Source organism: Rhynchophorus ferrugineus, unplaced genomic scaffold, assembly GCF_030347505.1.
Source record: "Rhynchophorus ferrugineus isolate W39M unplaced genomic scaffold, kcgeb_rfMv2 rfM2, whole genome shotgun sequence".
NCBI classification, from domain to species: domain Eukaryota; kingdom Metazoa; phylum Arthropoda; class Insecta; order Coleoptera; family Curculionidae; genus Rhynchophorus; species Rhynchophorus ferrugineus.
The window spans coordinates 53432530-53456688 of NW_027472581.1; the positions used below are offsets into that span (position 1 = coordinate 53432530).

The window sequence follows — 24159 nt, forward strand, 5'->3', positions numbered from 1 at the left end:
CAATTAGAACAGATTTTGTAGAATAGGTTTCTTGAAGATGGGGGGCAGTTAAAATACTGGATTCAATAGGGTTGCTGCTTATACCTTACAAACAACTCGGTAAAAGCCATAGCATCAAATGAATCAAGAGGAACCGGATGGCTTTAACACGATCATGCGCATTCTTTCATTCAATTTTTTATCTCAAGGCAACTAGTCACACGCAACACGCAACAAATTTATTTATGCAAAATTAGACATGGTGCTGTCAGTTTATAGGCGCTTTCATCCGATTATCTATATGTATAACAGACAATAATAATTTCCACTATAAGAACTTTAATTTTTAACTAATTTATTTTATAGGATGACTTTGACATAAGCTATAAGTAAAGTTTATTATAAAAAATTGAAAACTCAGGTAAGAAAAACATCAATGTCAGTTTCTGGGAACAATTTTTCTCAGATTCGTCCTACACTTACCCCTGACTGGGAAAAAGTTGGTCTTCACAAACGAATCTCACCTACCAGGAAAAGAAAAAAAGGAGACAGTGGAGGTATATAAGTTTCAACATATTATAGAACAGGAACATAAAAATGCATTACAAAATTCCAGCGACTGTGCCATTTCTAATACGTTATCAATACTTTTACCAGATGTAATTATAATTAAAGAATAACGCGTTTGCCTAGCGCCTTCGTCATATCCATAAATGTTGTCAGTCTGCCTCCTTATGTTTAAACATTTTATTTACCTTTTCAATGATTTTTAATATCAAAATTCACAGAACGAAAACGGTAGATCAATTATCATACTGTGGTTCATTTAAACGTTCAGTACACTTAAGTTGAAAGCTTTACCGAAGTAAGAATTAAAATATGATTAATACAGATATAATACAGAGATATGATTAAACGAATTACGCTACCTTCATATTTTCTAAGAACTATTATCTTTTAAATGCTTTTTGACATTATTCAATTAATAAGTATTATTTGCGAGATGTACGATGATATAATATAATTTGTAGAAAGTCATATAGGTTTTTTGCAATATGAAAAACCTGAAGCCCATTTTGTAACTGGTAGTACCTACGAAGGCTGTTGGGATAGTATCGGTATAGCTGGATATGGAACATATACTTTTCCTCATGGTTAGTTGCAATTATCACTGAATTATTTTAAATATTTATCATGAACCAATTAAATTTTTCACTTAAAGGTGCAGTTTACGTGGGCTATTTCAAAGATGGACAATTTCATGGTAAAGGCACCATAACATATCCTATGGGTCACAAATTGAAAGGTCTCTGGAAACATGGAAAACTTATATCTAAGTTATTTTACTTTGCTGATGGGTTGAAATATAAGGAACCCTGGCTATATTGTAAAATGCCTGATAGAAGGTTAATTATTTTCTTTTGAGATTTAATTCAACAATATTTAATTGATTTTATATATACTAGATTCCAGATTGAATTTAATACGAGCTTGAGAGGAGGAAACAAAGAATTTCTCACTAATCGACAGCCTACTGTGAAAATTCCTGAAGGGTGTTATGATACCGTTGACGGATTCTATGATTCGTCAGTGAACTGTATATATAGCTACGACGAAGAAGCTATCGAACAGTGAGTTTAAAGTGCTTTAATAATTAGATATAAGATATTCAGCAATCTATTATCATTATAACCAACTTTATATACTTATAATAATTTTTAATCGACGTTTAATAAGCCGATCAATATTTGTATATTTATATATTACCATAGGAATGCATTCTGATCGACGTCTGACTTGGAAAAAACATATAGCGACAAAACGCAAACAGCTTGGACTTGAACTAAACCAAATGTATTAGCTGATAGGATGTAAATCTAAATTATCATTAGATAAGAAGGTTTTGCTGTATAAGTCAATATTTAGGTCCATCTGGATCTATGGTATTGAACTGTGGGATACTACTAGCAAATCTAATATAGATATCCTCCAGAGGTTCCAGAATAAAGTGTTGCGAGTCATCGTCGATGCCCCATATTACGTATATAGAACCCATAACCACGGGCAGATTGTTGACGTTCCAAGAGGTTAATAAAAAAATAAAAAATTACAATTATTTATATATTTATCCACTTATCTTTATCGACCGTAGTAAATTCCTTGTTATTGATCCTTAAACGTACCATCTACTATGCATTGCTTACTAGATAGTGGTTTTAATAAGGCAATTTTTTAAATTACTTAATATTTTGTTAAATTATTTAAAATATTAATATTTTAGTTTGATTAAAATATTCTATATATATAAAAACTGTTTTGAACTTTGTTATGTTTATATAAATAAAAAAATTGTAAATGTAAAAAAAATAAGATTTGCTTATGAAATAATTGATACTGTATTTTTATTTTTAGGGATAATCCAACTCTATATAAACGTTGTACAGATTCCTTAAAAAGGTAAGTATATATTTAAAACATGATTTTGTTAAAAAAAATTTTGTAACAATTTTCCAATTCGAATTTCCAGTTGCTTATCATAATATTTTATCCTTTGTTTTATTATTTCATCATTTGAAGGTTTTCAGTATCAGGCAGGCTAAATAAAGCTCTCTTCTAAAAAATACCAAAGTTATTTACGGGGTTGTTATCCTAGACAATTTATAGTTCTAGTAAAATTACTTGTTAGTGCCGCCTGTACCAGTTTGTTTTGAAGATCTTCTGAATAGTTATGTTTTACCCAAATTTCCATGTAGGGTATGGAATGATTTTCCAAGATTTCCACTAAAACTAAGAACTTACTGTAGACTATGTTGTGAATCAGGTGTGAATGCTTGTGCCAATAATGCCACGGACTAGGGTTTTTTTCAAAGCACGTATGTTTCCTAATTGTAATAGCTTATGACTAGGGGTCTTTAAGCATCGCCAATCTACCTTTTGTGACCTTATAGCTGCAACTACTATGTGGCCTGAACTCCACTTTGCTAAGAAACTCCACTTTGCTAAGTATTCTAAGGAATGCTCCGAGTAACTGCGGCTACAAATTTAATGTCTCGCTTGATAAACTGTTGATATCGCATAGGAAACAAAACCCGATCATAGAATAAATAGAAATTTCACGGTATAGGAGACCTTGGGGAAATTTTTTATTTAGTTCAATCAACGGTAGAGCTACGATCGCAAATTGTAATTGGCTAGTTTTTGGTGCCGCCAATAACATGGAAAGCATTTTTTATGTTTGTTGTTTGTAGGTTTTGGTTTTTGTTTATATCAAGAAATCTTCATTTTACGTTGTGCATATTTTCTGTTTTACATTAATTATTATGGAGTAATAATATAAAAATTGACGACGATGCGTAAAAGCAGTGCAGTGTAGTAAAAGATGTAGTGTACCGGGGTAAAAATCTACTACGGAAATTAGACATCCTTTCCCAAAGAATGATCTCGCTCCTTTCCAAAAATGAGTTGATCAAGTAAATAGTAGTAAGTTATCTGGATAAACCACAATGCAAATATATCAACGTCATGGTGTCTGTCACGGACATTTTAGTGAAAAATTTAGAATTATCCTTCCTTCACGAACGGGTATTAGGGTAAATGCATATCCAACATTGGTATTATCAGGTACATATAAAATTATATATCTACTACATGTCTGTTTATATATTGTTTGCTTACACAAGATCAAAACCTTATGAAGATGTTAGTAGTAATAAAATTCAATTATTCTACGAAGTTGTTTGTATTCTGTCAGTGTGATGTCTCTACATAAAGAAGTCTTACAAGAAGGTAATAATTAAGTTAACTGGATAATTAGTAGTAATAAATACTACTTTTAATTGTAAAATATCCCTAAAATATTTGTAATACTTTAACTTTTTAGAACAATCAGTGTTCAATAATTTTATAATAGAGCTATTGTATATTTTATTTTGATTACCTTGTTAAGAAAATATTTGTTACGGCGCCATCAATTAAAAATTTAATTGCTACTTTTAGGGGATGTATTACCTTAACGAAATCTATTTTGTCTAAGTTTACAAATAAATACATTTGTTTAACAAATCTTAACCAAGATTGCTTAAAGAATTTTGTTGGATCTATTAGAGGTCATGGAGGTAGAAATATCATCCTTCACCTAGTATGTTCAAGAAATCTTTAAAAGGGCACATCATCACTTCAATATTTTCACATCATTCTCCCGAGGAGAATTGTACAGAAGACGAACATGTTAGATAACTTATTTTCTTTTTTAACGATAGATCTAGTACCACTTGAGGTTGTTAAATCACCAGTTGAGTCTATATTTTCAGTTCCAGAGAGCTTTGCTCTGAGAAAAACAAGAGTCTAATATTGTATTTTAGTCTTATTTCAGGCTATTTAACAAAACTTCTGAAAAAGAGACAACATGCAATATTTGTATACATTCTATATTAAGTAGTTCCACAGATGAAATATTCTAAAATCTAAATATCTTTAAAAAGCACATACATTTTTAGTGTTTCAACTGTCCAATCCACAATGATTTTCAAAACCAAATTTTAAAAGTTATTATGAGTTGTGATTGTATTTTTGGTTTAATGAAGTTAATGCAATATCAACAGAGAAGGATTTAAAGTTTACCTTCAATATATCAAGCTAAGTTAGAACTCTAATAGATCCCATAAAATTGATGGCACTAAACAAATATGGGAAGGCGTTATAGAAGAATTATAGATATTTTAATTTTGCCTAGAATAGAGTTCATAATTGTTTTTTTGCTTTTTGTTTATATATATTTACATTATTTACACTTATGTATATTTGTATAGGATTTTATTTTAATAAATTAATTTTAAAAGTTAAATTTGATTTCTATTTAAATACTATTGGGCAATAAATGTGACGTCACAAAGTAATCAGGCGAAATGGCAGACCAATCAAAGCAAAGTATTTTTCTTACAGGTTTCTACACAACTATTTAAAACTAACCAATCAAATTCACGTTGTCAGCGCCGCCAATGATTGAACTCAGCAAAACTTTGCCCCACTACTTACCATTGCAGTTGCACACCCCTGAATCCGATGTCTAAACACCTTACTCATCACATCTGTCAGTCTGACATAGAACCACCTTTTCTTCTTGAACCGGGCACGTATAACCATGGTGCGATATAACACAACACATTAATCATGTTTCTCTCATAATAGAGCAAAAGGACTAATATCAAAATGATATGTTATGATGTGCCATTATTAATCGTCTTTTATCCAAACCTGTCATAACTATTTAATAATAATAATTCCAATGATACAGGAATAACTGAAAATATCAGCAAATACCGCTTAAAATTATATAAGCTCGTTAATAATGTTTTTCACTTTACTCACTGTCCGATTTAATATCGTTTCAAAAGTAACAAATAAAGTATTCACTTAATTTTAGCGAACACATTTATTTAGTATTTTTCACAGTTTTTATTTATCAGTGTCTAAAATTATCTTGGCTGTAATAGTTCATAATTTATAGTAGAACGTAATATGTTAATTAAGTTTTTTTATTACACTAATCCCATGTACCTTCATGTTTTGTACATGTTTTGTTTTGATTTGCTAAATATAAGAAACTTGTTATATTATGATAATGATTGTTAGTAGTCGTTACTGACTAGCCTATAATTTGTCTCTATAATAACTTTGATCTAGGTATATATTTAGGACAACCTATATACTGTTCTCATGTATCCTTGCAATTGTTTTGATATCTTGAGTAACAGTCTCTATTTTTTAACGAAAGGGGTTTAAAATAGTGGTGTAAATAGTCAGTCCTCTAGTATCTAGTGCACCTACAATACGCGCACCTACATTCCTTCTTCTATCTTCAAAAATAATAAATAAATTATGGGATAAAACTTGAATATTGATATCTTAACGGGAACTGCGAAAAATAGGATGAGGAGGAAAGATCAGATGGCATTATACACTAACAGTTACCGTCTTGCTTAACAATATAATCTGTTTGAAAAATTTTTATGTAACTATCAACATAAATTGAATTGTCACTTGATCTCTTGGTCTTTTATTTAACAATATTTATTTATAAAACCAATAATAATCATCACTTTATAACTATCTTTCTAATCTTATATTTTTTAATAAATATTTTGTTTTATTTTCAGAACTGTTTTAGATGAAGAGAGCAACTTTATTAAAACTCACTATAGAAACTCTTCTATTGGTCCTATTGGATATTCACCGAAATTATACGAATATTGGATGAAAGGAACAGAAGACGAGGTATGTCTAGCAATGACCGAACTAAAACTGGCAGATAAAGAAGCTAGTCAGATATCAATATCGTCGGATGCTGTATCCAGCTGTAGCAATATACAAGTTCAACTGGAAATCTGTGAATTGCTGACCAAATAATAGCGGACTAATATTCTATAAATATATTTTGCTATAGGAACTATTATTTAATATAGTTTTATTTTGATTTTTTTGTTTCAATTTTAAATTATAGCCTGAAGCTACGATGTATGATTATGGCGGATATCGTGGCAATACTTACACTTTCTCTTCTAAACGTTTTATAATAGTTTGCGTTAATTAGATTTAATGTCATTTAGTCGACTAAAACGTTACTGTATAGCATTAAAAATATTTAATTTCTGAAACAAATAGTTTGCTATTAAGTTTAAATCAACTAGTAAATTTAAAAATGGGTTTTAAATATTAAATAGTTATCAAGATTACCTAAAATGTTAGATGCTGTGTTGAAGAGTACGAATATTAGATGCTGCCTTTTCTAATGATCGATAAACATGATCAGTATTTGACATTAAATATCACTTATTAACTTTCAGTTATTTGAAGAGGAACTACGAAAGAAATGAGAATCATTTTGGACACTTTCAGAGACTAATAGTATATTAACTGATTAACTGGCGTAAAACTGAATAATTCGGTTCTCACATGAATTTTGGGTAGCGACATCTATTGGTGTAAATGCGAAGTATCAATGTAAAAATAAAAATCAACGTTTAGTTCGTAGTCACTCTCCTTACTCATTGAGTGAATGACACAAAATTAAGATGTGAATGCAGAAAATTGTATTTTGAGAGACTCCAGTCTCGTGGTAATTTTGTAAGAAATTGTCGATTTCGTGCTTGTGATTCGGTGATTTGTGTTTATCGAGAAGATTGTGAGCAACACCTAGAATGCTGCCCACAATGCCCATACTGCTCCTTCATCAGGTGTAGTACATTTTGTAAACTTTGCGTGAGCCATTCGAGTTTTAAGAGGCCCCACAAATATTCATTTAATTTTTGCGTACAATAATTCTGAATACAGCTTAATTATGTATTGTAAATCCGGTACTTTGCGTTTGAGCGTGTAAGTTTAATGTAAAGAGGAAGCAATAAAATACCCTGTGGGTTAACAAGTGGTACAGAGGATATAGTTTATCTTGGTTCATAATGGATTTGACTCGGCCACACCTTCCTCACATAATGATGATCAACTGCATAGCTGCCGTGGGTCCAAATACCATAGGTCCAAATGGGCCAAGTAATGACTTATACATCAAAATCTTATTATCTAAGAATAGTTTAGGTTTACACCCTATCAGCCAACATATTAGGTTTAGTTTAAGCCCAAGGTGTTTGCGTTTTGTCACTCTATGTTTTTTCTATGTCAAACGTCGATTGAAATACATTCCCAGATATTTAAAGTTGTCTGTTTGTGGAAGTTCATGATTATTCAATTTTAGTGGGGGACCTGTTCTTCTAGAAAGGCTGAATGTCACATGGGTAGATTTTGCCTCATTTGCTTTGATACGCTACGTTTTCAACCACACTTTGACTTTGTTAAAATGAAGTAGGAGGTTTCTTGTGGCTGTTTACTACGGAAGCCAAATTGATGGTCTGGAATAATATTTCTCTCTTCTGCGATCATTTTGAGTCTCTTAATGTATAGTTTTTCAAAAAGTTTAGAGATTCCAGGTAATAGGCTTATAGGACGATAAGAGAATATTTTCCACGTTTAAGAATCATAATGATTTGAGCCACTTTCCAAGTGCTAGTAAAATAATTTAGTCTTAGCACAAATATGAATGTTATTTATTTGATGCACTTTCCTGAGAGCTCTTTTAAGATACTTCCAGTAATTAGGTCAAATCCAGGAGTTGTTTAGCATTTATTTCTTTAACTATTGTTTGTTTTACTTCTATAAGAATAAATTTCTCATGTGGCAGATTAATTTGAAACGGAGTGTTGAGAAAGTCAACGATATTATTTTCCTTTTTGCCTCAAAAATATTCTAATCGTCCAGTGCTTTACAAAACCACAATTTATAGTTTACATGCTTATTTTCGACAGTATGGTACAACAACAGATAGGCATCGTTCTTGAAGATAATGGGCATATCGTAGCGCTGAAAATGTGGTTCTGGTGCGCGATAGTATTGCAGAGTCTCCAGACACATCAATTCGGAGACGTGGTTTCCAGTTACACATTTCTGCATGCAGTTTAAGACGAATTTTGAAAACTGATTTAATAAAGTTTCCGTACAAAATTCAATTAATCCAAAAATTGCTATCGAAAGATCTTGATCAACGAGTAGAGTACAGTAATGCAATTCTAAGGCTGCCTGGTGAAAGTGAAGATTTTTCGTCTAAATTGATAATGAGCGATAAAGCCCATTTTCATCTCAGTGGCCACGTCAATAAACAGAAGAATCGGTTTTGGGGAACACAGAATTCTCAATTAATTCATGAAACATCATTGCATTTACTAAAAACAACTGTATAGTGTGGTATTCATGTTGAAAACATCATTGGTCCCTATTTTCTGAAAATGAGCAAGGTGTTGCAGTTACTGTTACTGCTGAAAGGTACCAAGACATCATTCGAAATTTTCTCGTGCCTGAATTCTAAGAGCAAGGACTAGAGGATATGTGGTTTCAGCAAGGTGGGGCCACAGCACACAGCTCGTTTAACAATTCAATTATTGAATGACGTTTTTCCACGAAGACTAATTTCGCGAAGTGTCGATTTACCATGGCCAGCCAGATCTCCGGGTTTAACAGCACAACACTTTTTCCTATGGGGTTTTTTAAAATAAAATTTGATGTGGATAAACCCCAAAGGATTCAACATTTTTAAGAAAATATTCATCACGAAATAGAAGGAATTAGCTTATATATATAGAATAGCTTCAGTTGTTGCAGGGTGTCATAAAAAATACCTATAAAAAGCCGACAGTAACATAGGGAATCGCGCTCACCATTTAGCCGATATAATTTCTCAACCATAACGAAAAAAAGTGTAATAGCCAAATAAATTTCTTATGAAAACCAAACTTACCTATCTTTGAGTAAAGTTATAGGCAATCAAAATGGTAACGGGACTACTAAATAGGGTAACACCACGTTGTATTTATCTACATAATTCTCTACATTTCTCTACATTTGTTGAGTAGGATGAGACCAAAACCTAAGTCACCGCTCAGCGTCATAAGACGAGACGTATTGTTGCCTGCTGAGGTTGCTATGATTTTTGTAATATGATCTTTATACTCCGGTGGTACACTACTGGTATAAGAGCGATGATTGTAAAAGGTTGGTGATCAGTCTCGACTATCAGGTAGGTTGTTTAGAAGTTTGCAGTGAGGGGTGAAAGTAAGAGATTGTATTTCACCGCATTCCTATATAGAATTGCCGTTGCACCGCCAAGACCTTGAGTTTGATAATTTTTCTAGACCAAATAGTCCTGGACCAAAAAATGATGTGAGGGCTGTTTAGTGCGAATACTGTTTTGATTGAAGTTATATTTTCCAACATTTGGGCTAGCTTTATGCCTGCATAATTGCTCCGCAGCAACTGTTCGGAGAGCACCATGGACTTGCAATGAAATTTTATGTAACCCCTTACTTTTAGATTTACTTACATTACTAAGATTTACCGTTCATTGTAAAGGACTACTAGTGGAATAATGTAGATATCTCAATTTCGAACGGCTCTCTATTTTGAATGAAACTGAAGAAGAAACTCTATACAACGAGGGCTTTCCAAAACTCGTTGACTGCGACGGGTTTCGAGATATTGCGAATTGTCGAACTAATTAATCTCTTCTTGGGGAGAGTAGAGGGAATAATACGGGTAGTTCTTATCATTCAGAATTGTTGTTAGGTTCAGGTAATCGTCGGAAGTTGGATACATAAGCGATAATTCTTTGTAGAGACTGCGTCGGCTGTATTTGAGCACGGGCGGCACATTATTTTCTTCGGAGTAATTTACTGAATATTTAACTAGGTTCTAGGACGTGGACTTATCGGTATATCGATATTTTTGTCAACCGACATTTTCTCGATATTTAAAAAATTATTTTAAAAAAGAGATTTCTTAAACAGTATAAAAGACCATTTATTCATCTTTAATAAATATTTTAAATTCGTACTTAATTTTAAAGGTTTATTATCATATATATTAAGGTATCGCTACCTTTTACAAAAATATCGAAAAATTTCCGAACCGATAGATCAAATATATACATTATAATCTTTCATATAACTAAATAAAAATGAACAAAATCCCTATTTAATCTATCTAGTACACGTATTGTATATTCTACTATATATAGTCTATTCGAAGTATATTTATATATGCGTTATTGAAATATGTGACGTCAAAACGTTGCAATGTTGCCGTATCAAATCTGAGTTTATGTTCAGTTTGGGTTTGACAGACAACAAAATTCTAATCTTAATAAAATAATTGAACAAAAATGTTATCAAATATAATTTATTTAAACATTATAGTATATCTAAGAACTACGGGTAATTATACAGCCACAATGATTTATAGGTAAGAGTTAAAACCTCTTATCACTATCGCTTTCAAGAATGTTATTTACAGACGGCATTTTAGCGGTTTGATTAATTAGATAAATTTTAAATTGCTCCGTAATATATGATATCATTTAGTTAGAAAATTCCGAAGACAATAGATAGTCAGGGTCACAAATTGACTGCGGCTTAAATAAAATATTTCGAAAAGGAAAGAGATGATGGATGCCCCCGTTTGCCTATAATTTCCGTTAGGGAGGTAATTATTGATAATAATAAATAATATAAGTAGCTGCAATTTTATTGGAAATGTTTTTAGTATGCTGCTGCTGCGCTAAATATTAGTGTGGGTACTGTGAATAACATCGCTTACAAAATGAAGAACAATACGTTACAGTAACCCAAGAAAACTCGTCTACATACGAATCTTGACCATCTTGATATTGGCTCTATTCGAGATCAAATATACGAAATGTAAAAGAATAGTGCGTACACAAACTATTTTATCGATATAAACATAATGTAATAACATTATTTCAGAGAAAATTGTTAGTCTGGAAATTATACGTAAAAAAGTTATGGACATGCGGTTTTTTGAGGGATGTAAGACATCCTTTCATATACCTTTACAGGGCATAGGATTTAAATGGAGAAAAGATAACCGTCGAAAAGTCGATTATTTGAATTTGTGTATCTTGATGAAATTTTCAAAAAATATTTCAAAATGGTTCATTGGGGCACTCTTGGCAAGACAGCAACAAAAAAGTGTAAAGACAACAAAAATGATGGAAAAAGGTAAAAGTTACAAATAGCATTCGATTAGGTTTTGTTGGTCATTATATTTATTAATAATTAATTGCTGATATATTCTTATTCATGCAGGGAATAAGAATGGTTTTATTCTTGCAGCAGAATTATTGTTTTCCTCCAAATCCAAACGGAAAATCCAAATCTATTGTGAACCATAACACCTTCTGTTTGAATGAACTCGATTAGACATACAGAAAAAGTAATTGATAAATGGCGGAATCGTGAACATGTTTTAGATCATATTACAAATGAACAGTTTAGTGATTGAATAGACAGTCGGAAACTGAAAATGGCCAAAGGAAACTCTCAAGATATGTGATAATTTTGTGCATGTTGTGATGGGAGTGGAAACAACTAAAACTATGCACATAATTAATAGGATAAAATTGTAGAAAATGGTATTGTAGGGCGTGAAAGATTTGGGTGCACAGATATGATTGTAATTGTTCAGAATTAAACATGAGCATTAATTAGGTTAGAATGTATGAGGAGAGAATGAAAACTGTTTTGTAGATTTGGTAAATGCCTTAGATAGAATTCAGTGATTAATTTTATTAAGAATGGTGTACACAGATAGTATCAGAAGAAATAAAATATACACTGATACCAAGATGATTTGACAAGTAATCACACCATCGAAGAAAACAAGAACCAAAAGTAAAAGGGTACGTATGCTCTCGAATGAAAGTAAAATACATTGTTGTGATATACAATGGCTAATTAGGTGGATTAGGCCTCCAGGGGGATATCACTACATAAAAAGTGCCTGGAAACTCTACCTCATGGGTGGTATGGAACAGAGTTCAATGTAAATAAAACAACTCTAACCTACAAACTATTAAACCTGTGTTCTTAATTGATGTTTTAAGTCTTTTAAGTTAAAATAAATTATATTTTATAACAGTAATTTTGTTTAAATATTTTATTTAGATTAGAATTTTCTTGTATGTCAAACCCAAACTAAACTAAAACTTGAGTTAATGATGAAACATTTCCAGGTTTTGACGTCACAAATGTCGATGACGCATATATTAATAAACTTGTTCCTTACAATGTTCCATGTGTTACATATGTTGTTTAAATTTATTGATATCGGGGATGTTAATATGTAAACCAACGGTAACATGCTATTAATTATATTAAATCTTAATACTTATCCTGTTGGCGCAAATTTCTAAATATTTCATAAAATCCAAAGATCTCGTACATATTTAATTTGTATTAAATCAAAATATTTTTTTTATTTATAAATTAGGAAATATTTTTTAGATGTTTAAATTTTTTAATAAAATGAATATTAATACTTCCACCAAGGGTAATATGCTAATTTTCTATTAAATCTCAATACTGTTACGTTGCCCCAAATTTCTAAATATTTTATTAAGTGATGTGGTAGGTTCTATTTTTCTACTAAATTTTTTTTGGTGTTTACAATTTTTGATAACGGGGATATTGATATTTTCACCAACAGTAATATGCTTTTTTTATTAAATCAGCATTAGTTATACTGTTATGTTAGCCCAAATATTCAAAATATTTTATAAACTGAAAGATCCAATACCTCTTTTTTCTATAAAAAAATCAGTGTAATTAATTATGAAATTTTTTTTGGGTGTTTATATTTCTTATAATGGGGACATTAATATTTCCACCAACGGTAATATGTTATTTTTTATTAAATCTGCATAATTACATTGTTACGTTGGCATAAGTTTTTAAACATTTTATCAAACGGAAAGACCAAACACGTCTTTTTTTCTATAAAAAATCAGCTTATTGAATTATGAAATATTTTTTGCTGTTTACATTTCTTATAAAGGATATATTAATAGTTCCACCAACGTTAATATGCATTTTTTTTGTTAAATCTGATTAGTTATACTGTTACGTTGGCGCAAATTTCTAAATATTTTATTAAATTGAAAGATCCAATAGCCCTTTTTTCTATAAAACATGAGCTTATCTAGTTATGAAATATTTTTTTGGTGTTAACATTTCGTATAACGGGAATATTAATATTTCCACCAACGTTAATATGCTATTTTTTAAAAATAATCTGAGTAGTTATACTGTTATGTTGGTGGAAATTTCTGAATATTTATTAAACCGATTTTACGTCTTTTTTTCTATAAATTTTTTTATACCGGGAATATTAATATTTCCACTAATGGCAATATGCTTTTTTTTAAATTAAATTTGAATAATAATATTGTTAGGTTGGTGCAAGTTTCCAAATATTTTATTAAGCCAAAATAATTAATATGTCTTATTTTCTATTAGAGAGTCAATATATTTTATTATAAAATATTTTTTTAGTGTGTACATTTTTTATAACGCGGATATTAATATTTCCAATAATGTTAATATGCTATTTTTCTATTAAATCTGTACAATTATACTGTTACGTTGGTTGAAAATTCCAAACATTTTATTAAGAGGAATAATCTAATGTGTCTTATTTTCTACTAAACATTCAATTTATGTAATTATGAAATATTTTTTTGGTGTTTACATTTTTTATAATTGGAATATTAATATTTCCACGAACGGTAATATATTATTTTCCTATTCAATTCCAAATATTTTATTAAGGGGTACGATGTCATATGTCTTATTTTCTACTAAACATTCAATTTATCTAATTATGAAATATTTTTTGGTGTTTGCATTTTTTATAACGGGAATATTAATGTTTCCACGAACGGTAATATGCTATTTTTCTGTTAAATCTGTATAATTATACTGTTACGTTGGGGTAAAATTACAAATATTTTATTAAGGGAAATGATCTAATATGTCTCATTTTCTAACAAACATTCAATTTATGTAATTATGAAATATTTTCTTGGTGTTTGAACTTTTTTATAACTGGAATATTAATATTTGCATGAACGGCAATATGCTATTTTCCTATTAAATCTGTATAATTTTACTGTTACGTTAGGGCAAAATTCCAAACAATTTATTAACAGGTATGATCTTATATGTCTTATTTTCTACTAAACATTCAATTTATGTAATTATGAAAATTTTTTAGTGTTCACATTTTTTATAACGGGAATATTAATATTTCCACGAATGGTAATATGCTATTTTTCTATTAAATCTGTATAATTATACTGTTACATTGGGGCAAATTTCCAAATATTTTATTAAGGGGAATGATCTAATATGTCTTATTTTCTAACAAACATTCAATTTATGTAATTATGGAATATTTTTTTGGTGTTTACATTTTTTATAACATTAATATTAATATTTCCACGAATGGTAATATGCTATTTTTCTATTAAATCTGTATAATTATACTGTTACATTGGGGCAAAATTCCAAATATTTTATTAAGGGGAATGATCTAATATGTCTTATTTTCTAACAAACATTCAATTTATGTAATTATGGAATATTTTTTTGGTGTTTACATTTTTTATAACATTAATATTAATATTTCCACGAATGGTAATATGCTATTTTTCTATTAAATCTGTACAATTACACTGTTAAGTTAGGGCAATATTCCAAATATTTTATTATGGGTAAATATCTAATATGTCGTATTTGCTATTAAACATTCAATTTATGTAATTATGATATATTTTTTAGAGTTCACATTTTTTATAACGGGTATATTAATATTTCCACGAACGGTAATATGCTATTTTTCTGTTAAATCTGTATAATTATACTGTTCCGTTGGGGCAAAATTCCAAATATTTTATTAAGGAGAATGATCTAATATGTCTTATTCTCTTATTTTGGTGTTTACATTTTTTACAACGGGAATATTAATATTTCCGAGAAAGGTAATATGCTATTTTTCTATTAAATCTGTATAATTATACTGTTACATTGGGGCAAAATTCCCAATATCTTATTAAGGGGAATGATCTAATATGACTTATTTTCAACTAAACATTCAATTTATGTAATTTTGAAATATTTTTTAGGTGTTTACATTTTTTATAACGGGAATATTGATATTTCTACGAACGGTAATATGCTGTATTTCCATTAAATCTATGTAATTATACTGTTCCGTTAGGGCAAAATTCCACATATTTTATTAAGGGGAATGATCTACTATGTCTTATTTTTCATTAAACACTCATTTTAAGTAATTATGAAATATTTTTTTGGTGCTTACATTTTTTATAACGGTAATATGCTATTTTCTATTAAATCTGTATAATTATACTGTTACGTTGGGGCAAAATTCCAAATATCTTATTAAGGGAAATTATCTAATATGACTTATTTTCTACTAAACATTCAATTTATCTAATTATGAAATATTTTTTGGCGTTTGCATTTTTTATAACGGGAATATTAATATTTCCACGAACGGTAATATGCTATTTTTCTGTTAAATCTGTATAATTATACTGTTCCTTTGGGGCAAAATTCCAAATATTTTATTAAGGGGAATGATCTACTATGTCTTATTTTTCATTAGACACTCAATTTATGTAATTATGAAATATTTTTTTGGTGTTTACATTTTTTATAACCGGAATATTAATATTTCTACGAACGGTAATATGCTGTATTTCCATTAAATCTATGTAATTATACTGTTCCGTTAGGGCAAAATTCCACATATTTTATTAAGGGGAATGATCTACTATGTCTTATTTTTCATTAAACACTCATTTTATGTAATTATGAAATATTTTTTTGGTGCTTACATTTTTTATAACGGGAATATTGATATTTCCACGAACGGTAATATGCTATTTTCTATTAAATCTGTATAATTATACTGTTACGTTGGGGCAAAATTCCAAATATCTTATTAAGGGAAATTATCTAATATGACTTATTTTCTACTAAACATTTAATTTATGTAATTATGAAATAGTTTTTTGGTGTTTCCATTTTTTATAACGGGAATATTAATATTTCTACGAACGGTCATATGCTATTTTCTATTAAATCTGTATAATTATACTGTTACGTTGGGGCAAAATTCCAAATATCTTATTAAGGGAAATTATCTAATATGACTTATTTTCTACTAAACATTTAATTTATGTAATTATGAAATAGTTTTTTGGTGTTTACATTTTTTATAATGGAATATTAATATTTCCACGAACGGTAATATTCTGTTTTTCTATTAAATTTGTACAATTATACTCTTACGTTAAGGCAATATTCCAAATATTTTATTATGGGTAAATATCTAATATGTCTTATTTTCTATTAAACATTCAATTTATGTAATTATGAAATATTTTTTTGGTGTTTCCATTTTTATAACGGGAATATTAATATTTCTACGAACGGTCATATGCTATTTTTCTATTAAATCTGTATAATTATACTGTTCCGTTGGGGCAAAAGTCCAAATATTTTATTAAGGAGAATGATCTAATATGTCTTATTTTCTTATTTTGGTGTTTACATTTTTTATAGGTTTTCATTTTCAAAATGGGGTATCAACCAATTCGAGTTTTCAGGGAGTTTAGGGCATATTTTGAGTCTTTTAATAGTATTAGGAGGAATTTTTATCGGATAATTTTCGAAATCTTCTCGAAAATAGAAGGGGATTATCATGTAGTTATTTTCTAATTGTTGCTGTTTTAAATCAATATTTAAGTTTAGTCTACGGATGTCTTTAATACCGAAGATTCCATTCAAATTGTTGTGGAATGAATATAGTATGAAATCGGTGGTCGTGGTAATTCCAAAACATAACAACAAAGGGATTGTCGTTCTGGAAGTGACTTTTTGATTTCCTGTGCAGGTTTCTAGGGTAGTAACATGTGAATGAATTAATTCCGGAAATAATTGTTCACGGATGGTCTAAGAAGTGAAGCATGATATCCTCTGTCAATTAGAATTTTTAAATCATAATTTCTGATCTCTAAATAAAGTAGTTAATTAATTTGAAACAAATTTAGTTGGTAGCTGAGTAGCTGAGTTTTCTGAGGTTAATAAATGAAAATTTTCATCAGTATTTATATCTGGAAGGTAATTTTCATCGAAATAAATCTGTTCTGATAATTATTCATGTTCTAAAATTTCAGGGTTTTGATCATCATAAGGGAAGTGGTACGGACAGATTCTGATATGATTTAAGTCATCGGGTAAATTTCTCTCTACATGTGTTAATTCTTCTAGCAAGAATTTTGGTTTATTTCTAGGATATTGATTTCTGAAGACATTTGATTGCGGAGGTTGACGTCGAGAGATAATACTTACGCCTGACATGGCATTGAGGTTATTGACATTGATTTTTTAAGTTGTGACTGTTTCACACAAAAGTATTTTTAGATGATGGGAAGTGAGTTTTAATATTACGAGGTTTAACATCAATAGCTTGATTGGGGAATGGTATTTTATGTTGTATATGTGTGGATGTACTAAAGAAGTTATTTGATGTTTTAGATTTTCCTAAAAATTAATTTTGTTCGTTACGACTTGAGTTACCATTTGAATGTTTAATAAAATTGTCTTTAACCCTGTCCCTGCCTTCTCTGGTGCCTGTGGTCAGAATCGAGGTCTTGGAGTATTTGCAGGTCGGAAGATTGGTTTGCATTTTGTTAAATGAAGAAGTCAATTATTGTTCGTCCATTGGAGGAATAGTAACTTGGTTCGCTTGGAGTAATTAGTCCAAGTTCCATCTCATTTATTATCTCGGCGATGCCCGCACCAGCAGTGCTTGGTCTGATTGTGCTCCGAAGTGGATGGTGAGCGTTAAAATCACCCCAGATGAATTTGGAAGTGTTTTCTTAAAATAATCATTCAATCTTCAATAAATCGATCGTTTTTTTGATAGATTGGTGTGAATTGAATTCGCCTGCTATTCGACTCGATTGCTATGGAGGTGTATTCAAAACTTGATAGAAACTGCAATTACAGTTGGATCTGATTGATGTTATTTTTGACGACGGTGGCTCTGCCGTTTCGATAAATCGAATAATTCAGAATCTTGATGGAGGGTTTTAGAAAGGTTTCCTGGAGAAGCAACTTGTCGACATTGTATGTCGTGTAACCATGGCGGACCGGATAGTAGTTCTTCCAGAAGCTGGGTACTGATGGTATTGAAAATGGTCTCCTCAATCTTCTTAAGATGCTTAGGAGAGTATTTCGCCAGTGGAGATCGGGTTTGTAACGATGAGGAAGGAGCAGCCAAACGACTGTTATCCTGAGTTCCCCACACATGGGTGGGAGGAGGGATCGGTCTTCTTAGTTTAGGTGTTTTCGAGGTTGGTCGGCATTTGCATCCCGAGTGGTTGGCAGTGTAAGGTTCGTTACAGTTGGCGCGTTTTTACGGGGAACTTCTGTCTTTAGGACATTGGCGTTAGTCGTGTTTACCTGCTCACTTGACGCAAGCTCGAGTAGCTTTGCAATTTGCCGATGAATGGCCGAATATTTGTCAGTTGAAGCATTGGATGCGCCTGCCATTGCTGCGTTGGGCTTGTATTTTCACAACTTGATGCATGAGACGCGACTCCGACTTCGCGGGATACGACCACTTGCACGATGGCAATTGGTTTTCCCCTCTTGGTGTTCCCTCGTTCGACATGGATGGGACTAAATCCAAACTTCAAGTGCGGATCGAACTTCGGCAACGGATATGCTCTCTATAACGGCCTTGATAATGGACGGAAATGTCATTTCTCCGGCGGGCAGAAAGTATGGTAACCGTATTTGCGGTCATTTAGGATGTTGATAATCATTCTGTAGTCATAAGGCGTGGAGAGGAAGAATGCTACTGGTTTAGTTTGTGTGGAACTCGGGTTTTTTTGGAGCTAGCTGGGGTTGATACGGGGATATCATTATTTTGAATCGAACTAGTATAGTCGTTCGTATTCATTGTGGTGTAATCCATCGGTTCGTCGTTTTAAGTCGTATTAATTCATGGAAAAGCGAAAGAAGATGCGGTAGCTACAGCGATATTACTACTTGACAAAGCAATGAAAGCAGACTCATCCCTATTTTGGTCAACAGCTGGTCTCTTGGCTTTTTGTTTGTTGGTATTCAGGATCGGGAATTCTTCATCAGTCGTCGATTTTATTCTTCTGTGTCCTTTTTTTTCATCGACACGTTGGAACTCTCCTTCGCTCTCGGAGATTGCTTTAGTTTCTGAATTTTCGAGATCGTTTAATTCATTGTCGGTTTGGCTGGTCCTTATTCGCTTTGTAATATCTATATTTGAGCGTCGAGGTGTCTGATATGATCGTCTTTCTGCAATGTTATTGCGTTATATTCTCGACGGAAATCGGTCATTTGGGCTACAGAATCTGATTTGGATGATGCACTGGATTTTGGCCGTGGCTGTTGGCAGGCCAATTTTGCGGTAGTGAAGCACCTGTACTTGATTCTTGTGGTACCGTGAACGGGAAACACGAATTTCGAAGCACGGTAGACATCGAAGGTAGACAACGCTCAAGAAGTGAGAAATGCTTACGAAACGTTTACACTACTGATTTGCTATATGGCCTATTGCCGTATATGTTATATATGGTTATATTACTTGGTCAGCATAATATTCGACGTTGTACGTTTGTTTTGCTGACCGGATATTAATGACCATATAACACATTTGTGTATTTTTTATTTGATTTATATTTTAATATACTTGTTTGGTTATACTATATAACTTAATTGCCTTCTTGTATTCTGTTTTTCATACATCAACATCAATAAAACCTGAGTTTTATGACTAAATACTTAAATTTGTCGTTTTTAATGTTGCTATGTATTTAGTTTAGATAGCCGATATGCTCATATTAAGTAACTAATTAATGCAGTTATATCTATAGTCTATTCAAAGTTTTTTAGTAATGCGTTGTGGATATTTGTGACGTCGAAAGGTTACAATGTTGCTACATCAACTCTGAGTTTTAATTCAGTTTAGCTTTGACATTAAAAAAAATTCTAATCTAAATAAAATAATTGAACAAAAATTGTACCAAATATAATTTATTTTAAGGTAAACCCAGCGCCGATCCCCATTATCTACTGTATTTTCGATATTTTTATTTGCCAATAAATAAAGGTTATATAATGTAACCATTCATTTTACCTCCATTCAGCGAGCCATATAAATATCCTAAACATTTATTACATTTCTACTGTATTCACTATTTGTTTCATGTTTATTTATATTTTATAACAATCTAGGCGGAAATGTTAATCAGTACAATAACAAACACAATGAGATAACGTAAAACAGTACAAAAGAAAATAATACCAATCTGCTTGTATCTGCTGCTGCGTATGTGGTTAATGATGCGGTTAAGTTCAGCTTGAAAGTCATACACAATTTCAAAATCTACCGGAAATGATCCAATAAAACACTATGTATTTATTATTTATTTAATGTTTTCCTATTTCCTTCAGAGTAGAAGCTTTCCGAAATAGCACAATTATAACAACAAACAATGTATTTGTTAAAATCATTATAACGTAATATCCGGAATTGTCTTCAGTCGTATTTTGAATTCTCCGTATTGAAACAGATTAGCTGAAAACCGTTGTTTCGAATATCTAACCTAAGTGTAGGAGAGAGAAAGAAATTATAGTTTTCGATAGCATTTCTTCAGTTTATCAGTCAAAAATTCATTTACAGAAGATTATAATAACATTATAAGGTAGTGCCTTGTTTATGACCGATAGTCGACTAGAGCGAGATAAAAAAGGAAGAAAGGCGATGATGATTATGTTGGATGTAATATTCTCTGCTGTAATTCACTGGTATCACTTTTGACTTGGGATTATTGTTGTATGCCCTAATTTATTCAATAGTGACGAAACACACACATTCAATGTGTTCAAGGTTTCTTAAAATTTCAAGCTTGGCAAGCGAAATATCCCAATATTAATTAAGACTTTTATTTTTTTGGAAAATTCTAATCACTTTCAAATGGTTCCATATAATTATAGTTTATTATTTATTGATCTTTGTCTTTTAATAAGCGAAAGATACTGAATATACTGACGGACATCTAACTTGGAAGAAGCACATATTTCACATTATCACATACATGAAAACAACTTTGACTTCAGAGATAAAATATATGAAATATATAAAAATACTTTTTTTAGTATAAATATAATTTAATGCAATTATTTCAGTGGAAACTATTAGTCCGAAAGCTTTACATATAAATCTCAAAGACATGCTGCCCTTCAAGGTATGTACGACATTCCTTCGTACACTGTTGAATAATATAGGATTTAAATGGAGTAAATATAATCCACCAGGAGATCTAATGGAACTTTCAGACATTTTTATAGCATATAAGATAATTTTTAAAAGCAGATAATAAAATAAAGGGAGACTAACTATTTAAATTTGTGTATTTAGATGAAACATGGATATTTCAGAATGCATATCAAGGGTTGATGGAAAAACGTAAACACCGGAATAACAATTGATTAGGTTTTATTAGTCATAACATACATTAATAATTCGTTGCAAATATATTGTTCTTTATGCTGGAAATAAGAGTTGGTTTATTCCTGAAAAAGAGTTGTTTTCCTGTAAGTTTAGGGATGATTATTATAGAAAAATCAACTATAATAGGTTTTAATTATGGTTTAAACATCAGCTTTTGAAGAACTTGGAGAAACCATAAGTTGTTATGGAAAATTCTCCATAGCAGAGTAACCAGTGTACTAATCCCAACAAGTGCATAGACAAAGGCTACAATTAAGGAATGGCTTGGAATGCATACATTAAGCTTTGATGAAATGTTTAAGAGTGAACTAATTCAAATTGTTACTCGGTAAATATAAATTTTATGTAATTTATTTTTTTTAGAAATAGGCATGAAAAAATATACATGGACTTTCTCAATGAAACTTACCAGATTCACTCTACATTGACTAGACAAAACTTGCAATTTTCTTTCAGAGCAGGTATTTATTAAAACATATTCATTTTTCAAAAGTGTACACTAACAGAAATTTCTTATCACAGTTAGATTCACTTTTAAAATGTGTTGTAAGTTTCGATAAGACGTGGAGCGGTAATCAAAGTATATATCAAGTGAGATCTACAGTTCATATCAGTTCCTGGACTTGTATCTTATACATATACTGATACCATAAACATTTAACTATAAACTTATTTATTAACTAATTCTGTTTATTAGTATTAATGAATTTTATTATAATTTACTTGACGTTAATCCATATCTGAATAATATATGTGCTAGGAGCTCCCAAAGTCTCAAAGACAGGGTTATATTGAGGTACAGGTTAGGTTAGTTATCAAATCAAATTTATCAAATTAGACATTATCCAAATACATCGCCAGGCCATGTCTTAATAATAGGATAATTGCTATAAAAACTACCAAGAAAGGCAATTATAAAACATATCTAAATAATATATGTGCTAGGAGCTCGTGAAGCCTCAAATGCACGGTTATATTAAGTTATAGGTAAAGTTAGTTATCAAATCAAAGTTATCAAAGTAGATATTATCCAAATAAATCGCCAGGCCATGTCTGAATAATAGGATAATTGCTATAAAAACTACCAAGAAGGGCAATTATAAAACTCACTAACTTGATTAATACAGAATTTTCACTAAAACATGTCCTAGACGTTTAGAATATTGCCGAAATTATTATGATCCCAAATCATGGAAAATCACTGGAAAATCTGTTTCACTGCTCCTAGTAATATCTAAGGTATTTAAAAAACTTGTATTGAAAACAATAAATCCGATTATAAAGATAAAAAAAACCTACACAACAGCTTCTGAACAAACAGGGTTTATTAAGAAATTGAACAGTTGACCAGAACTGCTTACTAATATGTAAACTACAGAACTTATTACTGAAATAACATATTGAACTATTAAAATCGTACATTACGGCCAGATAATTTATAGTCAAACAAGAGGAAGCTTACTTCTTTGCTCACTCTACACATGTAATATATGACAATTCGAAAATATCACGATAGTTATATTTGCTGATGATACTGTGGTTTTTGGTATATAAAAACATAACAGCAAAGAAGCCACATGAAGGCAAATGACAATATAAATAAAGTTTTCCAGAAAAAAGTCTTGAGATGTATAGGTGCACCCAGATACTACAGGACTTATTATATTAACTTTCTACCTTCAGATATCGACTTTTACTCAGGAATCAAGAATCTTAAGGTCCTCCTCCTTAGACTGGACAACCGCAGGTTTCAATAATTGTGTAACCCAAATTTTGATGAATATACACATATTATGTATTTAAATTCATTAAAATTTATCTATCTATCTTTTAAAGAAAGACTTAGTATTAAAATTATATTTAACAATAATATTTTTATTTGGGTCCATATTATCTGGTCAGTCTGAAATTCAAAGAATAAATCTTCCTGTTTTGATGTTTTCCTTCAAACTTGATGTATGCGTTCATAAGAAGTGTCCTGAAGATCTTATATATAATAATATACAATATATAATATATAATATATAATATATAATATATAATATATAATATATAATATATAATATATAATATATAATATATAATATATAATATATAATATATAATATATAATATATAATATATAATATATAATATATA

General features: G+C 30.5%; 2 protein-coding genes across 2 annotated transcripts; both read left to right on the forward strand.

The window, feature by feature from the left end:
* The first annotated feature begins 320 nt into the window (after positions 1–320).
* On the forward strand, positions 321–6417 carry LOC143190109 (uncharacterized). Its single transcript, XM_076394212.1, has 6 exons — positions 321–536; positions 1011–1133; positions 1202–1385; positions 1446–1610; positions 2392–2436; positions 6135–6417. The coding sequence occupies exons 1-6, from the start codon at positions 416–418 to the stop codon at positions 6382–6384; spliced, it is 888 nt and encodes a 295-aa protein (XP_076250327.1). The 5' UTR covers positions 321–415; the 3' UTR covers positions 6385–6417.
* A 4527-nt stretch (positions 6418–10944) lies between these two features.
* LOC143191421 (uncharacterized) lies at positions 10945–12516 on the forward strand. The gene is made up of 4 exons (XM_076396474.1): positions 10945–11058; positions 11119–11284; positions 11340–11594; positions 11682–12516. Exons 3-4 carry the CDS (start codon positions 11378–11380, stop codon positions 11765–11767), a joined length of 303 nt encoding a protein of 100 aa, XP_076252589.1. The 5' UTR covers positions 10945–11058; positions 11119–11284; positions 11340–11377; the 3' UTR covers positions 11768–12516.
* Positions 12517–24159: the final 11643 nt, after the last annotated feature.